Raw genomic sequence first — 22,532 nt, 5'->3', positions numbered from 1 at the left:
TAATTTATGCTAATAATTATAATATTTTATATCTTTATTATTATATTATACTATAAATATAATATTATATTACATTATATCATAATACATTGATATACTATGTTAAATAATTTAATATTATATTAAATTATTATGCTATAGTATGAGATATTATATTACTATATTATAATAATATTATATTATATTACAGTAATATTATACTATATCATATATTTATTTATTAATACATATTATATTTTATTATGCTTTGTTGTATAATACTATGCAATATTCTTTATGGTCATTTTGTCATACCAAAAGTACTTTCTCAGTTTGTTTACCAAACACATGTGAAAGCGGCATCACTTTAAAAATTTAGTTACCAAACAGCAAACAACTTTTTATAAAAATTCCACTTCAGAAATCTCTACTTTCAAAAGCTCTACTGCCAACAGGTTCTCCAAACGGAGCCTTTAGTTAGTTTAAATTGAAACCGTTAATTTGTTATTTTTTAATGGCATTAGATGATAAAAATAAAAATAAAAAAAATAAAATAATAAAATAAATATTTTTAGAATATCCATGCAAATACCAATTTTAGATTCATACCAAAAAAAAAAAAAAATCCTTCTCGATCATCCGATCGTAGCCGTCCACAGCGTCTATCCTACATCACACACATACCGCCCTTCCTAATTCCCAACGTCAACACGGTTGGTCCGCTTGAATAAAACAAAGTCGGCATGTAGCTTGCCGAAGTCGCTTCTACCCAATCTGGGCAATTGTTGCGAAGTTTTCGAGTCCGGGAAAAAGAGGCTACCCTTCCCGTCAGAAGGAATTCTTGCCGAACTCCGACCACCTCCAAATCTCTCCGAAATCCTCCTCCTCCTCCTCCACCTCCCCTCTTTTATCCTATTTCCAATGGACTACGATTATCGGAACCGGACGGGCCCGACGTACCGTCCCGGCGTCGGCGGTGGCGCCGCCTCCTTGTACCCCAGAGTCGCTCAGCCCGGCCACCCGCCGGTCTCCCGAGCCCCTTATCTTCATCCATCCTCCTCTGCTCCTCCGTCCTGTAAGACCTTCTCCTCTCTCCTTTCCCTCGAAAACCCTATTTTCATTAATCTCGATGAGCGATGATCGTATCTCCAAGTCGCTAGGGCTTTGTTGGTTATGGTTTCGTTGTGGTTATGACGAGGAATTCATTTTTTTTTTCTTTTTCTTGAACCCTTATTGGAACACGGCACCGAAAAGAAAGTATAGTTGATGACAAAAATAGGTCATAATCATCTCTTATAATCGGTTTCTTGTCGCTTAAGATAAATTCGACCAGTTCAAGAATTATTGGTTTAATTGACAAGTATTAAGTGCGATCAGTCTGGCAATATTAATTATTGTTGTTTTTTGCTTCTTTTTTTTTTTTATGATGTCGGTACCATCAATCATGTTAACTTCGTGCACAATCCTGAAATGGTTCCTTGTTTACAATATACTCGTAGTGTAAACTTACCAGGCTTACTGTTCTCTTTGTTATTGCATTAGCAGAGATGATATTTTGTGCCATTGAGATTGATACCCGAGTTCCTCGAAACATTGTTGTCATCCAATGTCCCTCAAGTTCTTGATATCAACATTTTCATGATTTGTAATTCAATCTTTAGGATCAGAACTTAGTAGCACGTCAGAAAGACAGTTCTTACAAAAGGTGATTGAATTAGATTAAATCTTTCTGATGTAATCTCCTTTTCTAAGTATTTTCTTTCTCAATATCTATACAAAGTGATTTTGGTTTTGAAAATAATCCCTGTTTGAGTTAGGATTCTTAATGGCTCCGTATTCCCCACCTTCCTAAGTTTATTTCCCAGAATTACCTAACATTTTACACTACAAATAAGATCTTAGACAATGAAGATTAAAACTATAGTTTCTAGATATGTTCTGGGATTGTTTGGGGAGGCAATTTTCTTTTCTTTAGTGTTAAACTTACCAATGAGATTTATTTTCACACATCAAGCCCAAAAGAATCTTATATGGGATTGATAGAATATTGGGCTTCTCTTTTTTAGTCTTTTATTTTGAGCACGATGTCTAGCTAAATTTTAGAATTAGGACAAGTCAATTTGAACTTTATGTAAGTAGTTCATATCAATTTATGGCTCATGCATACTTTCTTGAAAGAAAATTCTCTGTATGACCCTAAGCTTTCGTAATATTGGTATTATCATGCTATTCTCGAGCAATTTCTATCTTTTTTTATCATTTTATAATCCACAGGTGACAGGATTCAATAAATATAAGTCTATTTGTGTTACTTGATAACTGAACTACATAGTGATGCTGATTAATTGGGTATAGAATCAAAAGAATTTTGCACATTTTATGCCTGGTTCCAACCTATCCTCGGGCTTGGTCCTTTGCATCATTTTGCCTGCATACAATGTCAAATACTACTTTTATTAAGTAAAGCAAAATGTGACTTCTAATCTTCTAATTACATTAAGGTGAGTGTTGACAATTTTTTCTTCATTTGAATGACCTGGGCATATGTTGGTTGGATTGAATGACCAAGAGTTCCTATTTTCTTTACTGTTATTATGCAGTTTACCAGCCTTATCTAATTTTACTTTATTCCAGGGATATGATACTGTGATTACTACTGGACTCTGACTGCATGACAATATTGGATACTTTCAAACAAATATTTGTTGCTTATAATAATTTAAGCTTATGTACTTAAATTCAGATAATAATTTTAATCTGGTATATCTTCTCATCTTTGCATACTATAATCTCTTTCTCCCCCCTCTCTCTCTTCTCTCTCCCCCCTTTTCCCCTCCTTCCCTGGCTTGATTCTTGTGAATTATATTTTAATTAACATGTTCAAATACCATACAGTTATCCATATTTGTCAATGGATACCAAATTACCAATCCAATTTTTGTTATAGCATGCCGACATTGTGCATCATTAAATAAGATACACCTATTTATGGCAGCAGTTGCTATTACAATTTTTTTTACATCATGAGCACATTGTGTTTCTCTGATTTTCATTACAATGACCATATCAAGGGAAATATCATGGTCAAAATATAGCATACTTTCTAAAAGATTAAGCTTTTTAGATCTGGAGTATAAAAATCATGGCCAATAAAACTTTTGTTCATTATGGCCAATGTTTTCAAATTCCTTTCATACTATCATCTCAATTTCACTAAGGCTTCCTTGTTATCTGTCTGAAAAGCACATTGTAAAGTTGAAGATGCACAAACTAGAAATGATTTGATGTTTATTTTAGTTTCGTCATAATGCTATATCTGAGCAGGGAAGGTTATATACGATCAGGTTAGTTTTTATGTTACTCATGATTGGATGCAACATTTACTAACTAAGCTTGTTTCTGAGACTTATTATATGTTATAGTTTTCAATTCACTTTTAACTCCATAAGAAAATGCTGTTTGTTATTTTACTTTTAGCCTTTGGCTCCTCATGAATGGAACATTTCTTATAGCTCAGGTATTCTATCTTGTTTTGCAGCAGGATTGGGCATTCGAGTTACAATAAAACCAGAATATCAGATAACACCTCCTGTAAGATTCAATTTGCTGTTAATTATTTTGATGCGGATTTATTTTGATATTGAATTCTGTTCGTAGTACTTGTTTACTTCCTATGTCTGAACTTTTACTCTTCCCTCTTTGGTTCATTCCGTGACTATGAGAACCTTAAGGGTTTCTCCAACTAGCATGAGCTTAAGTTAAGACAAGGTAAATTTATCTACTCAAAATTAGCTACTTGAGTTAATTGTAGATCCCTCTCCTGCCAAAAGTTATCTATACTGGAAATGATTTATGTAAGGTTGGCATCATGTTGAGAGCTGACATACTTTGGTGGATCATACTTTGATGTTGAGAGCTGACATACTTTGGTGGATCATACTTTGATGTTGAGAGCTGCCATATTAATGAGAAAATATTATTGATTAAAGGTATAATTATAATGAAAATTTTCTTGGCATGCCATAATAGTTGAATTAATCAATAGCCAGTTGAAGCCTTATAGTAAAGAAATGGATCAAAAGATCACAAGTAACAAAGCCAATGAAAGCTTCTTCAGTTCATCCATAAAAGTTGGTCTAATTTCTTATGATAATTCAAGATACATTTTTTTGAGCCGTCCGTGAAAAATTATACACCGTGTTTGACATGCAAGTAGAGAAGAAGCTCATGATGGAGTAAAATAATCATCTTTTTGATATAATCTTATGAATCCATCTTCACCATCTTATGAGTTTCAGCCTTGAGAACTTATTCTATTCCTTCTTTGCAACCTATCCTATTTCCATTGTCTTTCATTTTTTTGCTTGAGCCATCAACACAAGCACGTGCCTTTTTGTTGACAAAGGACCCATTTGTCTTTGTTAAGCATGAATATTTATTCTGAAAATCACTATCACTTTGTTCAATGTTGATGCTGCACCTTGTCTCTTTATAAGCCACTTTTTTAGGTTGAACTGCCTCTGTCCTCATTTCCACCTTAACCTTTGAAAACACTAGGTTGACCTCCCTATCCATAAATATGCCTTTTAGGTTTCATGGCAGGTCCCTGTCTGGACTAAAATTGCCTTGGTTATAGACTTGATGCTGGTTTTTTAGAGGCTTGACGTTAAGTTGACAGTCAGTTAAAAGTTGGTTTACTCTTCCATGAGCATTATGAACTTTTAGTTGTGATCAATGACTGACCCTTTTTTGATGGCTATGGTCTTGGATGACAATGCTTATGCTGACAACATGTCAAGGTGATTCATCATCTTGTCATTTTTAAGACGTAGGTTCACTGATTCTTCGGTTCTGTTTGGTAGACTTTCTCAGGATAAACAATCAGTGTGTTGACTAGCTCACAGAACATGTTGAAGTTCAGTTTCTTATGGTTATGTCGCTGTTAATGTTCAATGAAAGACTGGCCTACCACAAGGTTGGTGGTGCACTTTTGAGAAAGATGTTGGTTCATCTGATGGTTTATTTTGCTGCTTTAGGGAATGACAATGACATTTTGATCTTAAGACTGTGTTAATTCATTTGTTTATTGTTTAACTTGTCTTCTTGCATCTGTGTCATTACCTTGTGAGTTTCATGTTGGTATCTATAACTATTGGCCTTGATCCCAGAGTTATATGCTGGTACATTGCATTTATTCCTTATTTATTCTGTAAGTACCTGATATTAGAACTGTTTGAAATGCTTCTCAATTATTTGCTGTGTATATTAATGTATTTGTCCTTCTTATGGGGCTTCTATTGATTCGCAAAATGGACTAAGTTATTTAGATTGTATTTGTACATCCAAGGGAATAATTGTATGTTGTTTTTGTTGATTGTTTTCAAGTTCGCATCTGGCAACATCTCTAATTATGATACCGACCAGTTTCATCTCTAATTAATATGAGAATGCTGTTACCATTATATTGTTTTTCTTTTTTGTATTTTTTTTATTTTCAGCCTCAGCTAGTACCTCAAGTGGCAGAGGTTCCTAGGAGCACATTTCAGTTCGACTTTGACTTTGAAAAGAAAATACTTGCTGAGGCAGAGAGAGATAGCCAGAACTGGAGCAAATTTGCAGTGGAAAGTCAGTCATCAAAAACTGCAGCTTCAACTCCATCTGTGGTATATTATTTTTCTCGCTACTGTTAATTTGAATATTAGTGCGCAGATACAGTATGTGTTTATTTTTCTGACAGCCTAGAAGTTAGGTGATGTTAATAGGCATAGGGTAATTTATGCCTTTTTCTTTGGCATTCTAACTTTCTGGACAGAACAAATTAAACAGAACAATAACTTCTGGAATTCGAGTGATCATTAAAAAAAACCAGTACACCAATCCCATCAAAGGATTGTGGCCTATCGTTATTTATAATCACGCAACTTTAGTTGGTTTAAGCAGATTCAGACATTCTCTAAATGCTTTTTCTGAAATTCTGAATAAGAAGGTGTCTATGCGTCAAAGATTATCTCCATATCCTGCTCATCATTTTCACAAGTCACATTGTTCTAGACATCTGTTTTTTGGAAGTTTGGTTTTCTTAGAATAGTTAAATGGTGGAAACTTTATTGTAATTTTAAGCAACACACCTTGCTTAATTTATTTTGCGTTGGGCATGGTTTTACAATTTCAATCTCTGCAAAAAATAAAAAATTCCGGTTGACATCTCAATATGATGAAGGGCTAAACAGTTTCAGACTGAAACCGTGGTCGAAATGTTTTAGAAAATTCAGAAAGTTTTAAATGCCGTAATATAATTGAAAACATAATTATAATAGATAGGAGTACCATGTTAATATTTTTTGTTTTATTGGACGAAGTGCAATGCAGCAAGAAGCCGATGCAAATCATGTGCTCTGAAAATTTACAATGGCGGAACAAGATGTTATGACCTTATGTAGTCATGAAATTGCATCATTGAAAAAATATAAATAGTTGGAAGATTATCGTGTTATATGCCTTTTATGCTGAAAATATAGATAGTGGGCGGGACTAGAACTTACTAAATGGTATAGATTGTAATGTATGTGAATTAGAACAGCAATATTAGAATTTAGTTATAGTACGGATTACATGTATGTGAACGAAAACGGCAATTTAAAAGTACTTTTCTCCATTATCTAGTCAATATCTCAAAATTGATGAGCTGCCTAATGATATTTGGTGTACTTATTTGTCCAATGTGGATGGTTAGGCGAAAAGTGATATAGAGTCCATAATCTGGTATATGTTTGCTGTTCTAGGGACATCTTTGATCGCCCTATTCTAATGCTAGTTGCCCAGACTGATAACCTTGCAGTATGCAGAACCACCATGTTGATTACCTCTAACCCTAACCCTGATGATTGTCATCATTTGCCTTGTTGGGTTGGTCGCATTCCCAGCAACCACTAAACCTCATTTCTGAGATTATCTTAAAAGAGCCTGATTACCCACATCAGCATCCTCAACGTTGTCATGACGTGGTCTTTATTCGGGGATTAGATCAATGGTGCATGATATATGCTTAAATCTTTGTAATAGTCTTAATGGATGATGACAGATAACTAAGACATTGTGCAAAAGCTGCAGTATAAATTGAATAATCAGTTTATTCAGGATCATGGAGCTCCAATTCCCTTGCTGCTCATATGTACTGGATATTATATGTTATGTCCACTGTTGTATATACATTTTTTTTAATGCACTGCAATCTCTTTACAATATGCATCATCTGAACAATATGAGAATACCAGATAATTTGTTGTGACCTGGCTGCCCATTCAAGTCAAAATCAGATTAGCATGACTAAATGATAATGTATATGACTTAGATGCCTGTCGACTGACATTCAACTGCATGCAATAGAATGATATGTATGTGTTCCAAGGAGTTATGAACCTGACATTTGCTTTTCCTTGAAGGGTTCAACAGGGGATCCAGTAGTGGACAAATATGTTGCCTCAGGGCTTGGACGAGAAGCTGTATCACTTGCAGTTCTAAATTATGGAGATAATCCAACAAAGGTAACAATTAAATCTCCAAATTCCTTTGTCAGAAAAGAGATTATATTTAATGAACTATTTAGCAATTATAATTAATTGTCTATTAGGTCCAGTCAGCCCAGCTCCACTCGTCACTGAGCAAATGTGTCACCATAAATACATTTTTTTTTTTGTTTTTACTGTCAAGTCTTAACTGCTGCTAGATCATCTGCGCAAGCAATTATAAATATTTGAAGTGAATTAAATTTTCATAACTATGTTTCCAATTTGTTTGCTGCTTGTTAAGATAGGTTGTCCCTCCTACCAACCAATCCTCTTGGTGTAGTTCGGTTGCCTGAAATTGCCTTAGAAGGAATGTGGAACCAGAGGCACATCATATTAGAGACTTGGTAGCAGGAAACTTCTATCTAGGTTGACGACCTTGCTCTGAAAGGAACTCAAACTAGCATCTGCTCTCTGAGCACTTCCATCAAATATTTTTAGAATATTGGCTTCCATGCACCTGCCCCTTTGCCTGCTCCTGCATCTAATCCTGATTCTGGACTAAGGATTAAATTGGCAGGGCTCACAAGGAATCTGCAAGCTTTATTGGATTGTTCTTTGATCAGTGAAACCAACCTATAGATGGAACATGGCACTCTGGTCAAGTCTAAGGCAGCAACCCAAGTTGATTTATCATCAGTTAATCTTGTGACTAGCCCAGTTTATTAGATTGCCATTCGTGTTACAAGCTTAGTCTGGTAACAATCTGACTTTTGCCTGTTAGACTATATTACGGTGGAATTATCTGCTGATTGGATGAGTCAAGGTGATAAGCTAATGAAAATGCGCAATTAAGTTTGCTGTTAAATTTTTATGATTTGGAGGTATGAATTTTCACCGACTCAGGGATTTTTTTGATCCTTCCAGGTTAGGGAGTTTGTGAAAGGCTATAATCTTCTCCGAGAAATGGGTTTCTCTTCGAAGAATGTGGCTGAAGCACTGGCGATGTATGATAATGACACTGACAAGGCTTTGGCTTACTTCCTCAACAGTTCATCATGACTGCGTACATAGATCATTTGTGTTTAAAACTGTTGTACTGTTTCGTGTTACATGTCAGGGTTCGCCCTCTGTTATAGAAGGGGAGTGTTTATAGGCAAGTTGTGTGCTTGAAACATAGGAGTTTCTCATTCTTCTACATTTGGGATTTAAGAGTTGAACTCAAGGTATCGAAGCTATATTTTACCGTACGAGATCCTATTGATTGGATCATTTATCCAATATCCAGCAATGTGAAATGTGGTGTTGACGGGCAACTTCATGCATTTTCGGTTTATAAGGAGGCCCTTTAGCCATGTCTTGTCAGTTATGATTTGTAACTGCTGTAGTTCCTTCTGTCGCGATACCTGCGAGGCACTGCAACTTACCGTGTTATGCATGAATCTGCAAATGGTTCAAATCTTGATGCGCTGCTCATTCTTGGGTTCATCTAATCTCATCTGAAAATGTTCATAAACAATGTATATTCCTGGGTTCCGGTATCTTGAGTATTCTGCCGCTTCATCTAGGTGGTTGGAAGGGGGCGGTGCAAACACAATTGAGATTTGAGGACGAAATTGCGCATCAACGGCTGTGCACGTTCTCGTGTGCATAAATGGGCAGACATTCGCATCATGGATCCATCGTTGCACTAAAGCTGTGGCAGATGATATTTAATTTCAATTTTTTTCGTATTATATTATATTCTGTAGGCACGATATTCATCTTAAACTCGGGAAAGGAGGCTTAGGAATTTCCAGCACCGCCCAAGATGCAGTTATCCATGGATTGCAACAGATTTAACCTTGTTACCAGGAATATCCGGTTCAATCTGCATATACAACAAGATCTCACCAGTACTTCTACCCACCCCCTAACATCGGTTGCCGAAATCACCAATTTCTTAAGCATTTATATTTTGCTACGCCTATTGCTCCGAGTACTGCCAACAATAGGGAAGAAATGATGAGCTGAAGCAGTGCTAACAGCCATATGCACGAAATATTTTTAAAACTCAAAAACTGCAACTCGTGTAAAAATTGATTTCCTGTAGTCCCATCAATCAATCGCGCGGCATAAAATTTCATCATCCTCGACAAAAGAATGTGCTAACAATTAGAGGCAAAATTTCCTCTCTCAATTCTGGGACAAAGCTCCATTGTAGTATTCTGAACTGAATCCTGAAGGAATAAGGTCCTCTTGAGATTTGGGGGTCTCATGCCATCTTTCTAGTAGACCCAATCCAAGACGACGTGGATTCCTGTCAGACTTGCTGCCCATTGCTTTCAACTAGTGATGCAGATGGGCCGGTGCAGAGCCAGGGACACTCCACTTGAATTGTAAACCTCTCTCCTAAAACACATCATCGCACAGCTGTACATATGGCTCCTGCAAAGTACAGGGTCACCAACTCCATCAACGGGGGAAAATGCTTAGCTACTGTGCAGAATGTGAAAAGTTCGAGCATGGCCGAAGATGGAAGTCATGAAACATGTATGTGCACAGTATGAACATCAGATCTTTTTACCAGCCAAGGCACGGTAAATAACACCAACCTAAGACTAGCATAATTATCTATAAGTAAATTTAGTGCAGAGGAATAGCATTGAGAAATCATTAAAGTGATCATAGGGCAAGAGAAAAACCTGAGGACCATGATGATGAGCAGCAAAATTTCCCCTCATTAATATGCTTGACATCAAGCCCAATCATCCATGATCCAACACTAACATCATCATGGGCATACGTACGAAGAATAGCTCTATTGGTTCAAAAAAAATGGTCATATAGTAGTACACAAGTGATTCATCGAGAGAATAGGATCTCATTATTATTCATGCAACTCAAACATAATTTTAGAAAGTGACAGTCTACCCACCTATTTATGGAAATAAACTGTGCTAGAGCTCTGGATATGACAAAAATTTCACCAGAAGCATGACGAAAATATCTGTTAAATGAAGGGGAAAAACAACAGGACATGAGCTAAGGCACTATTAGAATCCATAATCCATAAATTACATGCACAAAACTATGTTATCGAGTACAACACCATGGCTCATTTATGCAAATCTACACTAGAATATGTAAGCTTAGCACAAATGAGATTTGGTGACTGAAGGACCAAAATTTATTTCAATAGGCAGGAAGCATTTATTAATAAGGTGGAATGTCATATGAAAATAAGGTTCCCAAAAGAAATCATGGAGAAACATCAAAAGATATTATTATTAAAAAAGGAAGACAACAAGGAAAAGAGAAGATTTGATATCAAATGAGAGAAATGATAAATGAATAAATATCTTCAATTTTACCTAAAAAAGAGAAAAAAAAAATGATCCAAGAAAGTAAGCAGCTAGCCTTAATTTAGATCACTAATAAAACAGGGAAAATAGTGCTATCCAAATCCCTAAATAATCTCATAAACAGAAAAAGTTATGAGATAAACAAGGATCTCTGATCAAATAAAAAAATCCCTAAACAACTATTCTCTTTTTATTTCACTTCCAAAAAAAAAAATCCCATATACCAGTGAAGCACTGATAATTGGCTTCAACATCCTGAAATGTGCCTTCACCCTCCATTCTTGGCTTCTAATGCACCCTGTTTCTTTCTTTGAAACTTTGCTATCAGATAAACTTGGTACTAAATCCACTTCTGTTCAATCTTATTTATTAATGGTCTCCGGGCTACAAGTCCACTGTACAAGTCACAGAGTTGGGAGCATTGCTGTGACCAAATGAAGCCACTTTATAGTATGGTAAATTATCATTTATCTAAGAAGGTACATTAGCGCAGTTATGATTCTAGAAATCCAAAATCTTGATCGGGGCAAATTGGAGACAGACCTAACTTTTGATATTTTTTGCACAAAGTCACTGCCCCAGGCCTCAAACCTGTACCATTGCACTTGTGGCAAAGTGACAGCCTCAAGACTCAAACCCGTACTATGCACTGGTGGTTATCTTTTATCTAATCTTTTAAAAATAAAACAGGAGCATTTTTTATATGTTTCTGATTAACAAACTTGGCCACTTTGTAATACAAAAATTATCTTCTATCTGATCCTCTACAATGCAAAAAAGTGCATTTTTTTTGATATGTTGCTTATATCCTTTTGGGTAGTTCCTATCTCTCTTTTAATCAAAATTACAAAAAAAAATATTGCTAATATCCCTACCGGCAAGGCTCACTCCAACAAGAATCACCATTAAGAATATCGCTCAAAAAACTAGATTTTATGTCTTGCTAAGTGTTGGACCCCAGGTTCGCCAAATCAGTATTGGAGGGTGTACTGGTCGGCAATTGGTTCAACATGGTATGGGTCTGTCTCATGCCATTCTTGGACATACCGAAACAGAAAGGGAGGGTGAGATAGAGAAGGAGAGAGGAAAAGAGAGGGAAGGAGCGGGAGGGGGGGAGAGAGGGAGGGAGGGGGAGAGGAAACCCTAACCCTGTGAAATTGAAGTAGAAGACAATAAGAGAGGGACAAGGAGAGGAGGGAGAGGGACAGAGAGAAATCGAGAGAGGGAGAGAAAGAGAGACATTGATCGATCAATTGATCGAGAGAGAGGGAGAAAAAGAGAGAGGGGGAGACTCACCTGCCGTCGTCGTCGTCCGTCGCCAATGGCAGATGGCTTCAAATAGGATTAGGGCTTCAAAGGCATCGAACGAAGCGAGCGAGGCGTCGAACGAAGCGAGCGAGGCTATGATCCATTTCGAAAGGCTGAACCATACTAGTAACTGACTAGTTCGTTTCTGTATGTCCCAACTCGGCCTGTTCGACAGTCCTTGGTTGGACCTATTGTAAGTAGAGAGTTCTCCTGATGTTGACACCAGAAACTTAAGACAACATTTGATGGTAAAGTTAAAAAGACTCCCTGGTTTTGTTTCAGATATCTCTAATAAGAATCATTCCCAAAACAAGTAGTCACAATAAACTTCTTTCTGTTTTACCCTTGTAGTAGGAATCTTCTACCTAAGGTACACGCATCTGCTAGGAAACTTCTGGAATATCAAACTCGCACCTAGCATCTAAGATTTTACCTGTGATAACATTAGAAGTCAACTAAAATGGTTTCCTTTCCCCCCTTGAGGAAAATACAGTTGGGATGCTACTACCTGGATTGAACCAAACTGATTTGAAAACGTCCTGTTGCCAAATCAACTAAAATGGCGTTCCAATTAATTTGTACCTTCAAAACGAGTTCAGGACATATTTAGAATTAACTCATCTCAATCACCAACCCATGTTAAGAGTTTTCACCATCTAGTTTTCATCTTAAAAGCATGAATAATCGATTTCTTTAATTTGCTAAGTAATATGATATACAGTGGGTATAGAGTTTCCTTCGGGTTTGCTTCAAGTCCTATGAATTGATAAGATCCGGTTTACTCGTAGATCCAATAAGTATGACTTAGGTGAACCAAATATACATATCTGACATCTTGTAGCATATATAATAACTGCAGACAACAGGCCAGTGGTTTCCAGAGCAAATCTTTAGAGAGCAAAAATTAAAAAAATCAACCCCATAAAAGAAGATTGAAGAAGGCCCAACTAAAACTCAAGCATATCAAGCCCACTCCTCGCCCTTAATGGCCAGATGTTCGAAAAAAGCTTAAAAATGACCAGCAAAACAAAAAAACCTGCCAATCAAGGTTGGGCCTAGTTTGTGCTAGAAGGTAGCCTGATATACTGACACCCTTAAAAGTTAAAACTGTTCGAAAATCAAGTCATTGGATCTCTTCTCTTCATAGTATTCAACCAAAAATCAAATAGTACCAAAGTTCAAGTAACTCTTGAGTGAACTTTGCCAATTATTATTTTCATGTTCCAAGCTTTCACTGGGATCAATCTGATCACTCCTTCCATGCTTCTTTATTGTTTAATCATTTTGTCACCTCTCACAAGATAAACACTAAGCAAACCACAAATAATTACTGTTCTTTGATTACCTGACATGCTGTCATCCTAAATGCTTAGGTAAAAGTTAGTTCATGGAACTTCCATAGTTGTAAAAACCAGATCAAACCGGCCAGTCCAACAGGATAACCAGTGAACTGGTCACCTGTCCGGTCCAGTTTTGCAAAATGGACTGGCAATGTGGTTGACCCAATAAGTATCAGGTTGAACCAGTGGGTTTTCATGCGAATCAGTGATCCAAGTGCTTTAAACAAAAAAATTACCGTTCTTTGATTACCTGACATGCTGTCATTCAAATGCCTAGGCAAGAGTTAGTTTATAGAATTTCCCCATACAGAGTTATAAAAACCTGGACCAGACCGGCTGGTCCAATAAGAAAACAGGTGAGCTGATCATCTGTCTGGTCTGGTTTTGGAAAAGGACCGAAAATACAATCAGCCTTGTAAGAATTGACTTGAACCAGCTGGTTTTCACGAAAACACGTGACCTGTGTGGTTAAACAAGGTCAACCAGCTTCAAAAAAAAATTTAAAATTACATGCTGACTTGATTCGAACTGCTGTTCTCCTAGGTACCAACATACCCCCTCTGCCACCACGCAACCAAATCAGTTTGGTACAATAATTATTCATTGCATTTACTAAAATCATTAGAAAAAGTTGCACTTTAACACTTCTGATAATGTGCAACACTAATTCTTTTCGATAATCATTTTTTTGAAAAGAAATAAGATCTATCTTTTACTTTTAACACTTTAATATCAATGTACATATTTTCTATGTTATATGTTTTTATATTTTAAAATTAAATGATTTATAACTTTTGTCTGTTTATGATTCAAGTGTAGAATGTAGATATATGTAAATGAGTGATATTTTAAGTATAAAACTTATCAACAGTTATGCATATTATTCTTAGAATACGTCTAATATGTTACATTTTCAAAATATTTTAATATATTTTAAATATTAACCCGGTCTGACCAATTGACCCAGTGATTGGATCAGTGACCCAGACCCTTGGCAGGGTTGGTTTCTGGTCCAGTTTTTGTAACCATGCATCCATGCTTGTAAGATAGCATATATCAAGGTTCATAACGTGTTACACATTTATAACTGACCCCATCTAAAACTGTTATTTAAAAAAATTATAACAACCATTATTTGCCTCAAGAAGAAGCATTTCAAATTATATTAAAATAAAAAAATAATCACCGTTATGATGGCTATTGTAATGGTGTTATGCAGAAAGTAATGGGCAAAGAAGGGAAATTAAAAATTTATATTTCTATTCACTTTTCATTGGATAAAAATATTATTTTATGGACCAAACAATTACCTTTGGAGGGAACTTGGATGCAAACAAATTCAACTTAAAAAAAAAACTATTTTATTTAAAGACAAGTATAAGCCAAAACAACGGCCATTATCTTTTTCTCCCATATTAAATATAATGTAATGGGAGGGCATCGAAACCTTTTATATTGCTTATAATACCATAATTTAAAACCTTGGCATAGATCAAAGATATTACAACATTTTCATCATTTATAGTCATATATTGTAGAATGAAAAAATAAAATTACAAAAACGAACACAACAAGCAACATGCTGATAAATTTGACAAACCTAACAAGAGCTACTTGTGGTAAGCATTACAAATGATGTGATGTGATTCATTTCTGTCAAAAAACTAATGCTTTTCAGCAGTTTCATTCTAATCTTTTTAGGTGTTACAGTTCAGGCTATATATTCTGTAATTTGCATGTGACCAAACCAGATGCTAAAGCGACCCAGAAAGTTAAAGATTAGGGAAACCATATACTGCTATAAGGTTGTGGAGGGTACATGATAGAAATCCTCTTCTCAAAGTTTCTATATTTCAGAGTATTAAACCAAACTAGGAGCAATTACCAAATTTACGTAGATAAGTACACCAAAAAAAGATCTTTTAAAGGATGCTCAACACTTGTAAGTTGTCGCAAGATGTTAATGATCCTTAAATTAAGCATAAATGAAAAGGCAGTAAAATATCACTCACGATTTTCCATCGCCAAATTTCCACCAGTCTGGTTCGTACCATTTGTGGTTCCTGGATAAATATAGAGATCAATATTTGATAAATATGAAAAAGAAACCAACTTCCTTAATACTAATCTCGAAGAAAAAGTATCAATGACTCAAAAAAACTAACTACTCACGACTGGGAGAAAACTTCGCCAGATTTCATGCATCCCATATAAACGCGGGGCTTGTCCCAATGAGTTGCAAGCATTGCTCCCAAAGCATCTAGAAAGAAAAAAAGAGTTCGAAAGAAAGAAGAGTTATTATAATATCAAATACCTTCAAAAATATTTCAGGATGCGTATATGCCCACACTTGCAGTTCACTTATTCATTCTATAGCAAGGTTGGTGATACTGTTGCAAACTGTCCGGTTCACTTGAAGCCCTCTCTTCTCTAAGATGCCGGAACAGGGGCTTCGGTACCTTTATATATATTTTTTGAAATTTTTAAAGTGAAGTCGGCAGCAATTTCCAACTTCATTTTTTTTAAAAAAAATTAAAGTGACTGTTGACCTCGTTCTATAGTGTACCATAAATGGATGAAGACAGTATATAACATTAATATGCCAAAAAGCTACTTTAAGCATGTCAGACTGTCATTTGTCAGCATCATCACTCTATATTATTATCATCAGGGAACATTTGGTAGATAATTTATAGCACTTACAGACAATTTTCTATATTACCTTAAGACTCAACCAAGGAAGACTAATTTATCTATATCCACATAACTTGTTGATTTTTCATGATTTTATTACAACACAGGGCAAATTTTGATTTTGATGTGGATCCACAAATTTTTATGCATCAGACATCAGATTTCTAAAATATAACAAAACTATCGTGACAGCAAGTCAGTTTAAGGTTCAATCTAATTTTTAGTAGTTATAGGCATGATATATGTTGGCATTAGTGAGATGAACCGAATTGTTCTTACAGTGTATTGACCAAAAAAAAATGCCAGTGTAAGTCATCCAGAACATGTTAAGGACAATTCTTACCGATGTTAACATAAACATCATCATTGACCTTAGCATAGAACTCAGCATCCCAGGTGTCTGCAGCATGAGCGAAAAACCGCTTTGTCTTTTTTGGACGTTCTTCTGGTACTTCAATATGATTATCCTATTGGAGATTAAATAATATAAGCCAGTCTGAGCCGTCCAAAGAAAGAGACATAGGTTATATCAAAGTCAATTTGTGGAATTTTTCCACTAAAAATTCTCTACTTAAAACAAACAGCTTACTAGCTCACAGGCTTCTCTAACTTGTCAAACAAATAACCACAACATAAACTGAAGCTCAGCCATAGTTTACTACATGATATTAAAGATGTGTCCAAGACATAGATTCGAGGTGTGTCTAATAATAATGGATAAAAACAAAATGTGACGCATGTTTTGATTTCTTAACAAGTTCAAGGTCCTAAAAATATCATCATGAAGTTATGATACACAGAATACGAAGTGAGAAAAAGAAAAAAAAAAGTTAACAATAAGGAGATCCAGCAAGCAAAACCTTGTAAAAAATTCCTACTACAAGAAAACAGAAGACTATAAGATCCTGCCAAACAAATAGGGCTGTCCTCTGTTGCGATAATAATGTTATTCTTTAGTGTTATCTAGGTGCTAAACACTATTATATAAAATCATCAATGTTACAACAAAAAAACACATTTCATCATCCATTTATTGAAGCTACTAGATTCTCCTACAACCAATTAAAAGTATTTTCCATCTCGTCACATGTCTCAGAGCAGTTAGCACAACCACTTAACAATCACTGATTTCTTTGACACAAGTACACGCTACACATGGCTGGTTAATTAGCATATTTGATGGTTGCATGTTGTAATTTCAACTTTATTAAACAATACAAATATCATGATCCTTGGCAAACCTCCGCGAAGTCCCTCAAGTAAGTTGTTGGTAAACAGTCTATTTCGCACAATTAATTTCAAAGTTGGCTTGGAGCTACTTTAATTGTGCTTGAGCTAGCCTTGGCTATTATAGAGCGAGCTCGAGCCTTCCTTTTCAGCTCAGATTGTAATATTATATACAACTAAGTCACATTAGAAAACAGCTTAGTTCAATATTCATAATGGATATGTTCTCATTCTTGGTTTTGTTCTCCCATAAAAAAGCAATCATTGTAAAAAGTTACACGCTTAAAAATTAAAAGTTATCTTGTAGTTTAAATAGCCATTTCCTATTTGGTTCCTTAATTCAAAAATACAACATAAGGTATATCTCTCCACAGAACAAACTGTTGTAATTCTTTTATAGGACTATCAGCACATATATGAGTTAGAAAGATAAATTGCAGGAAGCTTGAAGGAGTAAGCAAACAAACAAGAATGTGAGAGATGTGAATAACAATCAAGGAAATTGTGAAGAAAGTGTCAAGAGAGCAAACAAACATACAAGAATGATGAAATCCTTAGTATGCATATTTTCATCATCAATTGCCCCGTCAAAACTGTCTCCTCTATTTGCACTGCAAGTCAGCAACAAAAAAAAAATCAGAAAAAGTTTCCCCTGGAATCTTTTTGATATGTTATTTTAACACAAAATAAGACCTTCTTCCTATCACAAATCGTACTAGGACACCTTTCTCTTCCTCCAACTTTTTCAATGCAGGACCTGTGCAAAGTCAAAGATCAGACAAAGCATTTGATTTGGCAAAATAGATAACTTTTAAAATCATGCATCATTTTAGCATTCATAAAGCTCTTAATGTTTCTTGAAATGTGTGGCTCATATCAATTCATATATTTCACTATATACTTCTGAAATGAAAATATATTTTACATATGAACCGAACAGCAAATAATAATGATATCATATGCATGAAAGTGATTATGTGCTTTCCCATAGCTGTTAACTGGATTAATCAAGATTATTGGGAGGCTGACATCAAATTGGCAGAAAACAACTCGATCTGCTTATAAAACTTTCTCTTGATAGGACGAGGTTTGGAGGTGGCGGTTAGTTGGAACATGGAAGTGATTATATTGACAACAGAACACAATATAAATGCAGCAACAACTAGAAATGTATATGTGAGAGAAAAAATTAAATTAAAGGAGATACAAACATAAATTGTCCCTTACAGAGGGGATGGTATGGGTTCCAATAGACAGTTTGGTCTGACATAGACCTCCCGCATTCTCATAATTTAACTCATAAAAACAATTACCAAACAGTACCCACATTGCACAAAGGTTTGTCCACCATAACTGGTATAATGTATTCGCAGTGAAACAATAATATATTTTCATACAAACATACAGAAGTATAACTCAATTAAATTTAACATAAAAGCAATCAATTGCTTTTCCAAATTTAGGTCTGGTTGAGTGGATCTCCACTCAGATAAGGTCAGGTTATAATTGGAGAATGGGCATCCAACATCGATATCTAAGTTATTGGATATGATCTTCCACACCAAAAATCATGCGATTTGAGACCCCTTAGACTATGCATCAAATGGTCAAAAAGAATGTATTATTTCGTACTATTTAAATTGTTCCTTTTTTGACAACTTGATGCATAGTCTAGGGGTCTCCAAATTACACATTTTTAGTGTATAAGTAGTTCAGAGATAGTAGATTACACCAATCGCTCGGATTATCGATGCTGAACCTCCAATCATGACTTGACCAAATTTGAGTGGAGATCCGCTCGATAGGATCCTAGACAACCTTTTATTATTATTCATTACAACTAGTAGGAGTAGCAGCACTACTTCTAAAATATAGGAAGCAGAAAGCGGTCCATTTCTTTCATGGAGAATCTCAAAAGAAGAGAGGGCAAGCACGGTACCAGTTGGAAGCCACGACCTCCGAATCACATCCCTATTGTTCTTCCGCCCAAATTCCGTGATGACTCCTATAACAGCCATCAGCCTTCTCCTATTATTAGTCCCATTAGTCTCAGAAGAGTAACTCCCAACAAAACCTTCATGCCTCGCTGCAGCCAGCTCCATCTCAAGTGCTGCTAATCGCTTATGCTGGTGCCTGAGAATTAAAATATCTACGTTCAAGTCCTATTCAAAAATTCAAATCATTCGGATCTGCTCTCATTCTACCCAAAAAATTGGTATATGAAGGCAACTTACCTGCAAGCTACTACCTTCAGTGTATCATCAACTGATATAGCGGACTGCGCCTGAAACAGAGATAAAAGCTCAGATCTCCTCGATGCTATTACCCACAGGATAAAGACAACTGCCCAAGCTCAGAAGTTCATGCACTGAGATCATGCCTTTTCTAGGAGACTTGATGTAAAAATTTAAACGATCTACATGAAAGAAAAGCATCAAGAACTAGATGCTGTACCTAAGCTCAAAATTTTACTTCAATCACACATGGACATCGTATCATCGTACAAGAATCCATGTAACATTCAAAATTTAATAGCAGTTTGCGTCAAGAAAAGCATCAAGAATCGAATATACTCCACAAAACCCTAACCGGATTGAAAACAAGAAGAGATGCGAAAACACGACTCAAGAAAAACGAAAAGGACTACCTGGCCGGTCCTCCGATCGAGTTCTGTAATGAGATAAACCCTATTTTCTGCGTCCTGCCATAGACTAATACCAAAAAAGAAAAAGATTAAAGATTGCACTTAAATTCGAATAAGTAATTCTTTAAACGCAGGCGCGCAACTCTAATTCTGGCGATGAAGAACCCTAAAATTCCTTCAAGAACCCGAAAAAGAAGAAGAAAAAGCGATCGATGGAGGGAGAGAGGCGTCTCACCGGCCGGCGACGTAGAAGGAGGCCATGGTGGCGAACATTGCGAGCATCACCGAGGAGATCCGAGAGCGAAGAAACAGCCCCCGCAGGCGGTGGCCCGATCCTCGGCTCTGCATCTTGTCTTCCTCCCTCCCTCCCTCGATGACCCAATAATCCTCACACCATTCTCCCCAATTCTGTCATTAGATCTATTGGGAGCGGTGGCTTAGAGAGAGAGCCGGAGGAGGAGGAGAGAGAAGGTTGGTCGATGGAAACGAACGACGTCTCAACCGATCTCGGCAGCGATCCCAAGGAATGAAAGCATGGAGGGGAGGATGGGGGTTTATTTTTGATTTGGACAAGAAAGACGGACTTATTTGAAGATGGATAAGAAAAATGAGAAGACCCGTAAGACCCGTCTGACAGTGATCGGCCAACGAGGGCCGTCTCGATCCCCTGTCACCGTGTATTTTGAAAGAGAAAAATAAAACCCACATATATAATATATACAATAAATTATAAAAACTCTGATGAAATTTGGGTTTATTATATTTATATCTAGCTGGTGGTAAAACCTATGCTTATCTGATTAAATTAATAGTATTAGTAAAACTATTTATTTTATATAAAAAATCAAAATTATTCTTGAAGAAAAAAAAAGCTTATATCTTTAGATGACTATCATGCCATTTAAAATTATTTTACTCATTTCTCAATTTTTTTTGATATAGCATACGGGTTTTATTTTAAATTAACAGTTTGATTAATATTATGTTAAGTTATAATTTAACATAATACGGGTTTTATTTAAAATTAATAGTTTGATTAATATTATGTTAAGTTATAATTTAAAATGTTAGATAAAAATGAACTCTACGGAGGTAAGAGTAGGTTCTCCAAACTATTGAATATAAATGTACCTCTTATCATAAAGGGTCATTTTTATAATTTGCTCTAATATATATTATCTATTCTATATCTCGATGGTGGAGAGTGCCCATGATTTGAATTCATGGTTGCTGAACAGAGGGTTATTGCAATGAGACAAGTCTCAATTTCATATTTAGGGCAATGCCTCATGTGACATTGTGCGTAGAGAGTTTTGAATTTGAGCTGCATGTATCCTGTATTTAGAGAAAATTTAAATGTTTTCCATAAAATGGGATATTACGAGTTAAGTTCAGCTTGGTATAAAAGTGCTTCATATTTTATCTCCTATGAAAAAAGAAGAATGCAGCGAGATCGAGCAAGCCATTGGATAAAGGCTGGATGATGGCATGCTATGATGGGGTAGTCAGCGATAGCCAGTCGATCAATGTCCTGAATGATACTTGGGTGTAAGATCTTTCTATTTGGTTGTGGCCCACTATGGTTGATGTGGAGAGCTCCAGCCTTAGAGTGTGCAACCTCTTCATCTTCGAGGAGTGAAGATGGGATGCAACGAAGGTCATGCAGGTTTTCGAGGCCCAGTTGATAGAGATGAATTTAGCCGTGTCGGTTCCCAGGGGGAGGGCCTCATAGAAAGATTTGGAGTACGACGTGCAGATTCAAGGCAAGAGCCGCTGATCTTGGGGAGATGTATAGAGCTAAAGTGTCTCGGTCGATGGATAGCAGCTAGACAGCTAGTTGTGGAAGCTCCGTGTTCATTTCTGGGTTGCCTTATTTTTGTAGAAGATTATATGGAGTTGCTTCCCGGCCAGGGAGTGGGGCGTGAAGCTCCACCCTACCTGTGATGGATGCCTAGATGTAGAGGAGTTTATTGAGCATGTCATGTTTAGTTGTCCAAGGGTAGTCCAGGTGTGGCAGCTAACCAGATCCAACTACCTGTGATGGTGATAGGGGGAGGGCCTATATCGATCCAATCCCTCCTTAGTTCAAATTCTAAAGAAGAAAAAAAGATTTCAATAGATCCATAGATGGAATTTAGACCAAGATTAAAATGGGCTTTAAGAAGAAAACAAGCTAAGCATGTTAATGGGTCTAATACTTATATGAAATCCAGCCTAATTCTGCTAGATTATCTAAACAAGCCTTAAAGAGATGTCCCCTGTTGGTTGATAATGGAGCTAATCGAAAGCTAATGGCACAAAGGCAACTTATAGCTCTTTGCATTCCTTTCATGCATGTTGCAACTTTCACATTAAGTATCAGTATTTGATTATATATGTTCACTGGCCATCAGCCAATAGCAACACAATCTTTAAGAACAACGATCGTAATTTAATTAATATATTTTAGATTGCAAGCCAAACAACCCCTTATTTATTGTTCTTTCTAAAT

General features: G+C 36.1%; 2 protein-coding genes across 3 annotated transcripts; one reads left to right on the top strand and one right to left on the bottom strand.

Moving 5' to 3' along the window:
- The first annotated feature begins 746 nt into the window (after positions 1-746).
- Positions 747-8,765, top strand: LOC103713487 (Ubiquitin-associated/translation elongation factor EF1B protein). Of its 2 annotated transcripts, none has more exons than XM_088708570.2 (5): positions 747-1,054; positions 3,518-3,570; positions 5,478-5,642; positions 7,422-7,523; positions 8,412-8,765. In XM_088708570.2, the coding sequence occupies exons 1-5, from the start codon at positions 901-903 to the stop codon at positions 8,544-8,546; spliced, it is 609 nt and encodes a 202-aa protein (XP_088564696.1). In that variant the 5' UTR covers positions 747-900; the 3' UTR covers positions 8,547-8,765. The 2 variants fall into 2 exon arrangements, with proteins under 2 accessions (XP_088564696.1, XP_088564703.1); XM_088708577.2 differs by having other exon boundaries at positions 766-1,054; positions 3,497-3,570.
- Positions 8,766-9,527: 762 nt separating this feature from the next.
- LOC103713488 (hydroxyproline O-galactosyltransferase HPGT1) lies at positions 9,528-20,725 on the bottom strand. Its single transcript, XM_008800440.6, has 12 exons — positions 20,277-20,725; positions 20,045-20,108; positions 19,632-19,681; positions 19,337-19,530; positions 18,091-18,154; positions 17,936-18,008; positions 16,514-16,637; positions 15,649-15,736; positions 15,489-15,539; positions 10,402-10,473; positions 10,169-10,284; positions 9,528-9,911 (listed from the first exon to the last, which is right to left on the bottom strand). Exons 1-12 carry the CDS (start codon positions 20,387-20,389, stop codon positions 9,886-9,888), a joined length of 1,035 nt encoding a protein of 344 aa, XP_008798662.2. The 5' UTR covers positions 20,390-20,725; the 3' UTR covers positions 9,528-9,885.
- Between the last annotated feature and the right edge of the window lie 1,807 nt (positions 20,726-22,532).

The sequence above is a fragment of the Phoenix dactylifera genome, chromosome 1, assembly GCF_051530095.1.
Source record: "Phoenix dactylifera cultivar Ajwa chromosome 1, Ajwa_hap1_PhDact_Kaust_v1.1, whole genome shotgun sequence".
Lineage (NCBI taxonomy): Eukaryota > Viridiplantae > Streptophyta > Magnoliopsida > Arecales > Arecaceae > Phoenix > Phoenix dactylifera.
Note: the sequence above shows the minus strand (reverse complement) of the source record. Positions and strands in the feature narration are given on the sequence as shown.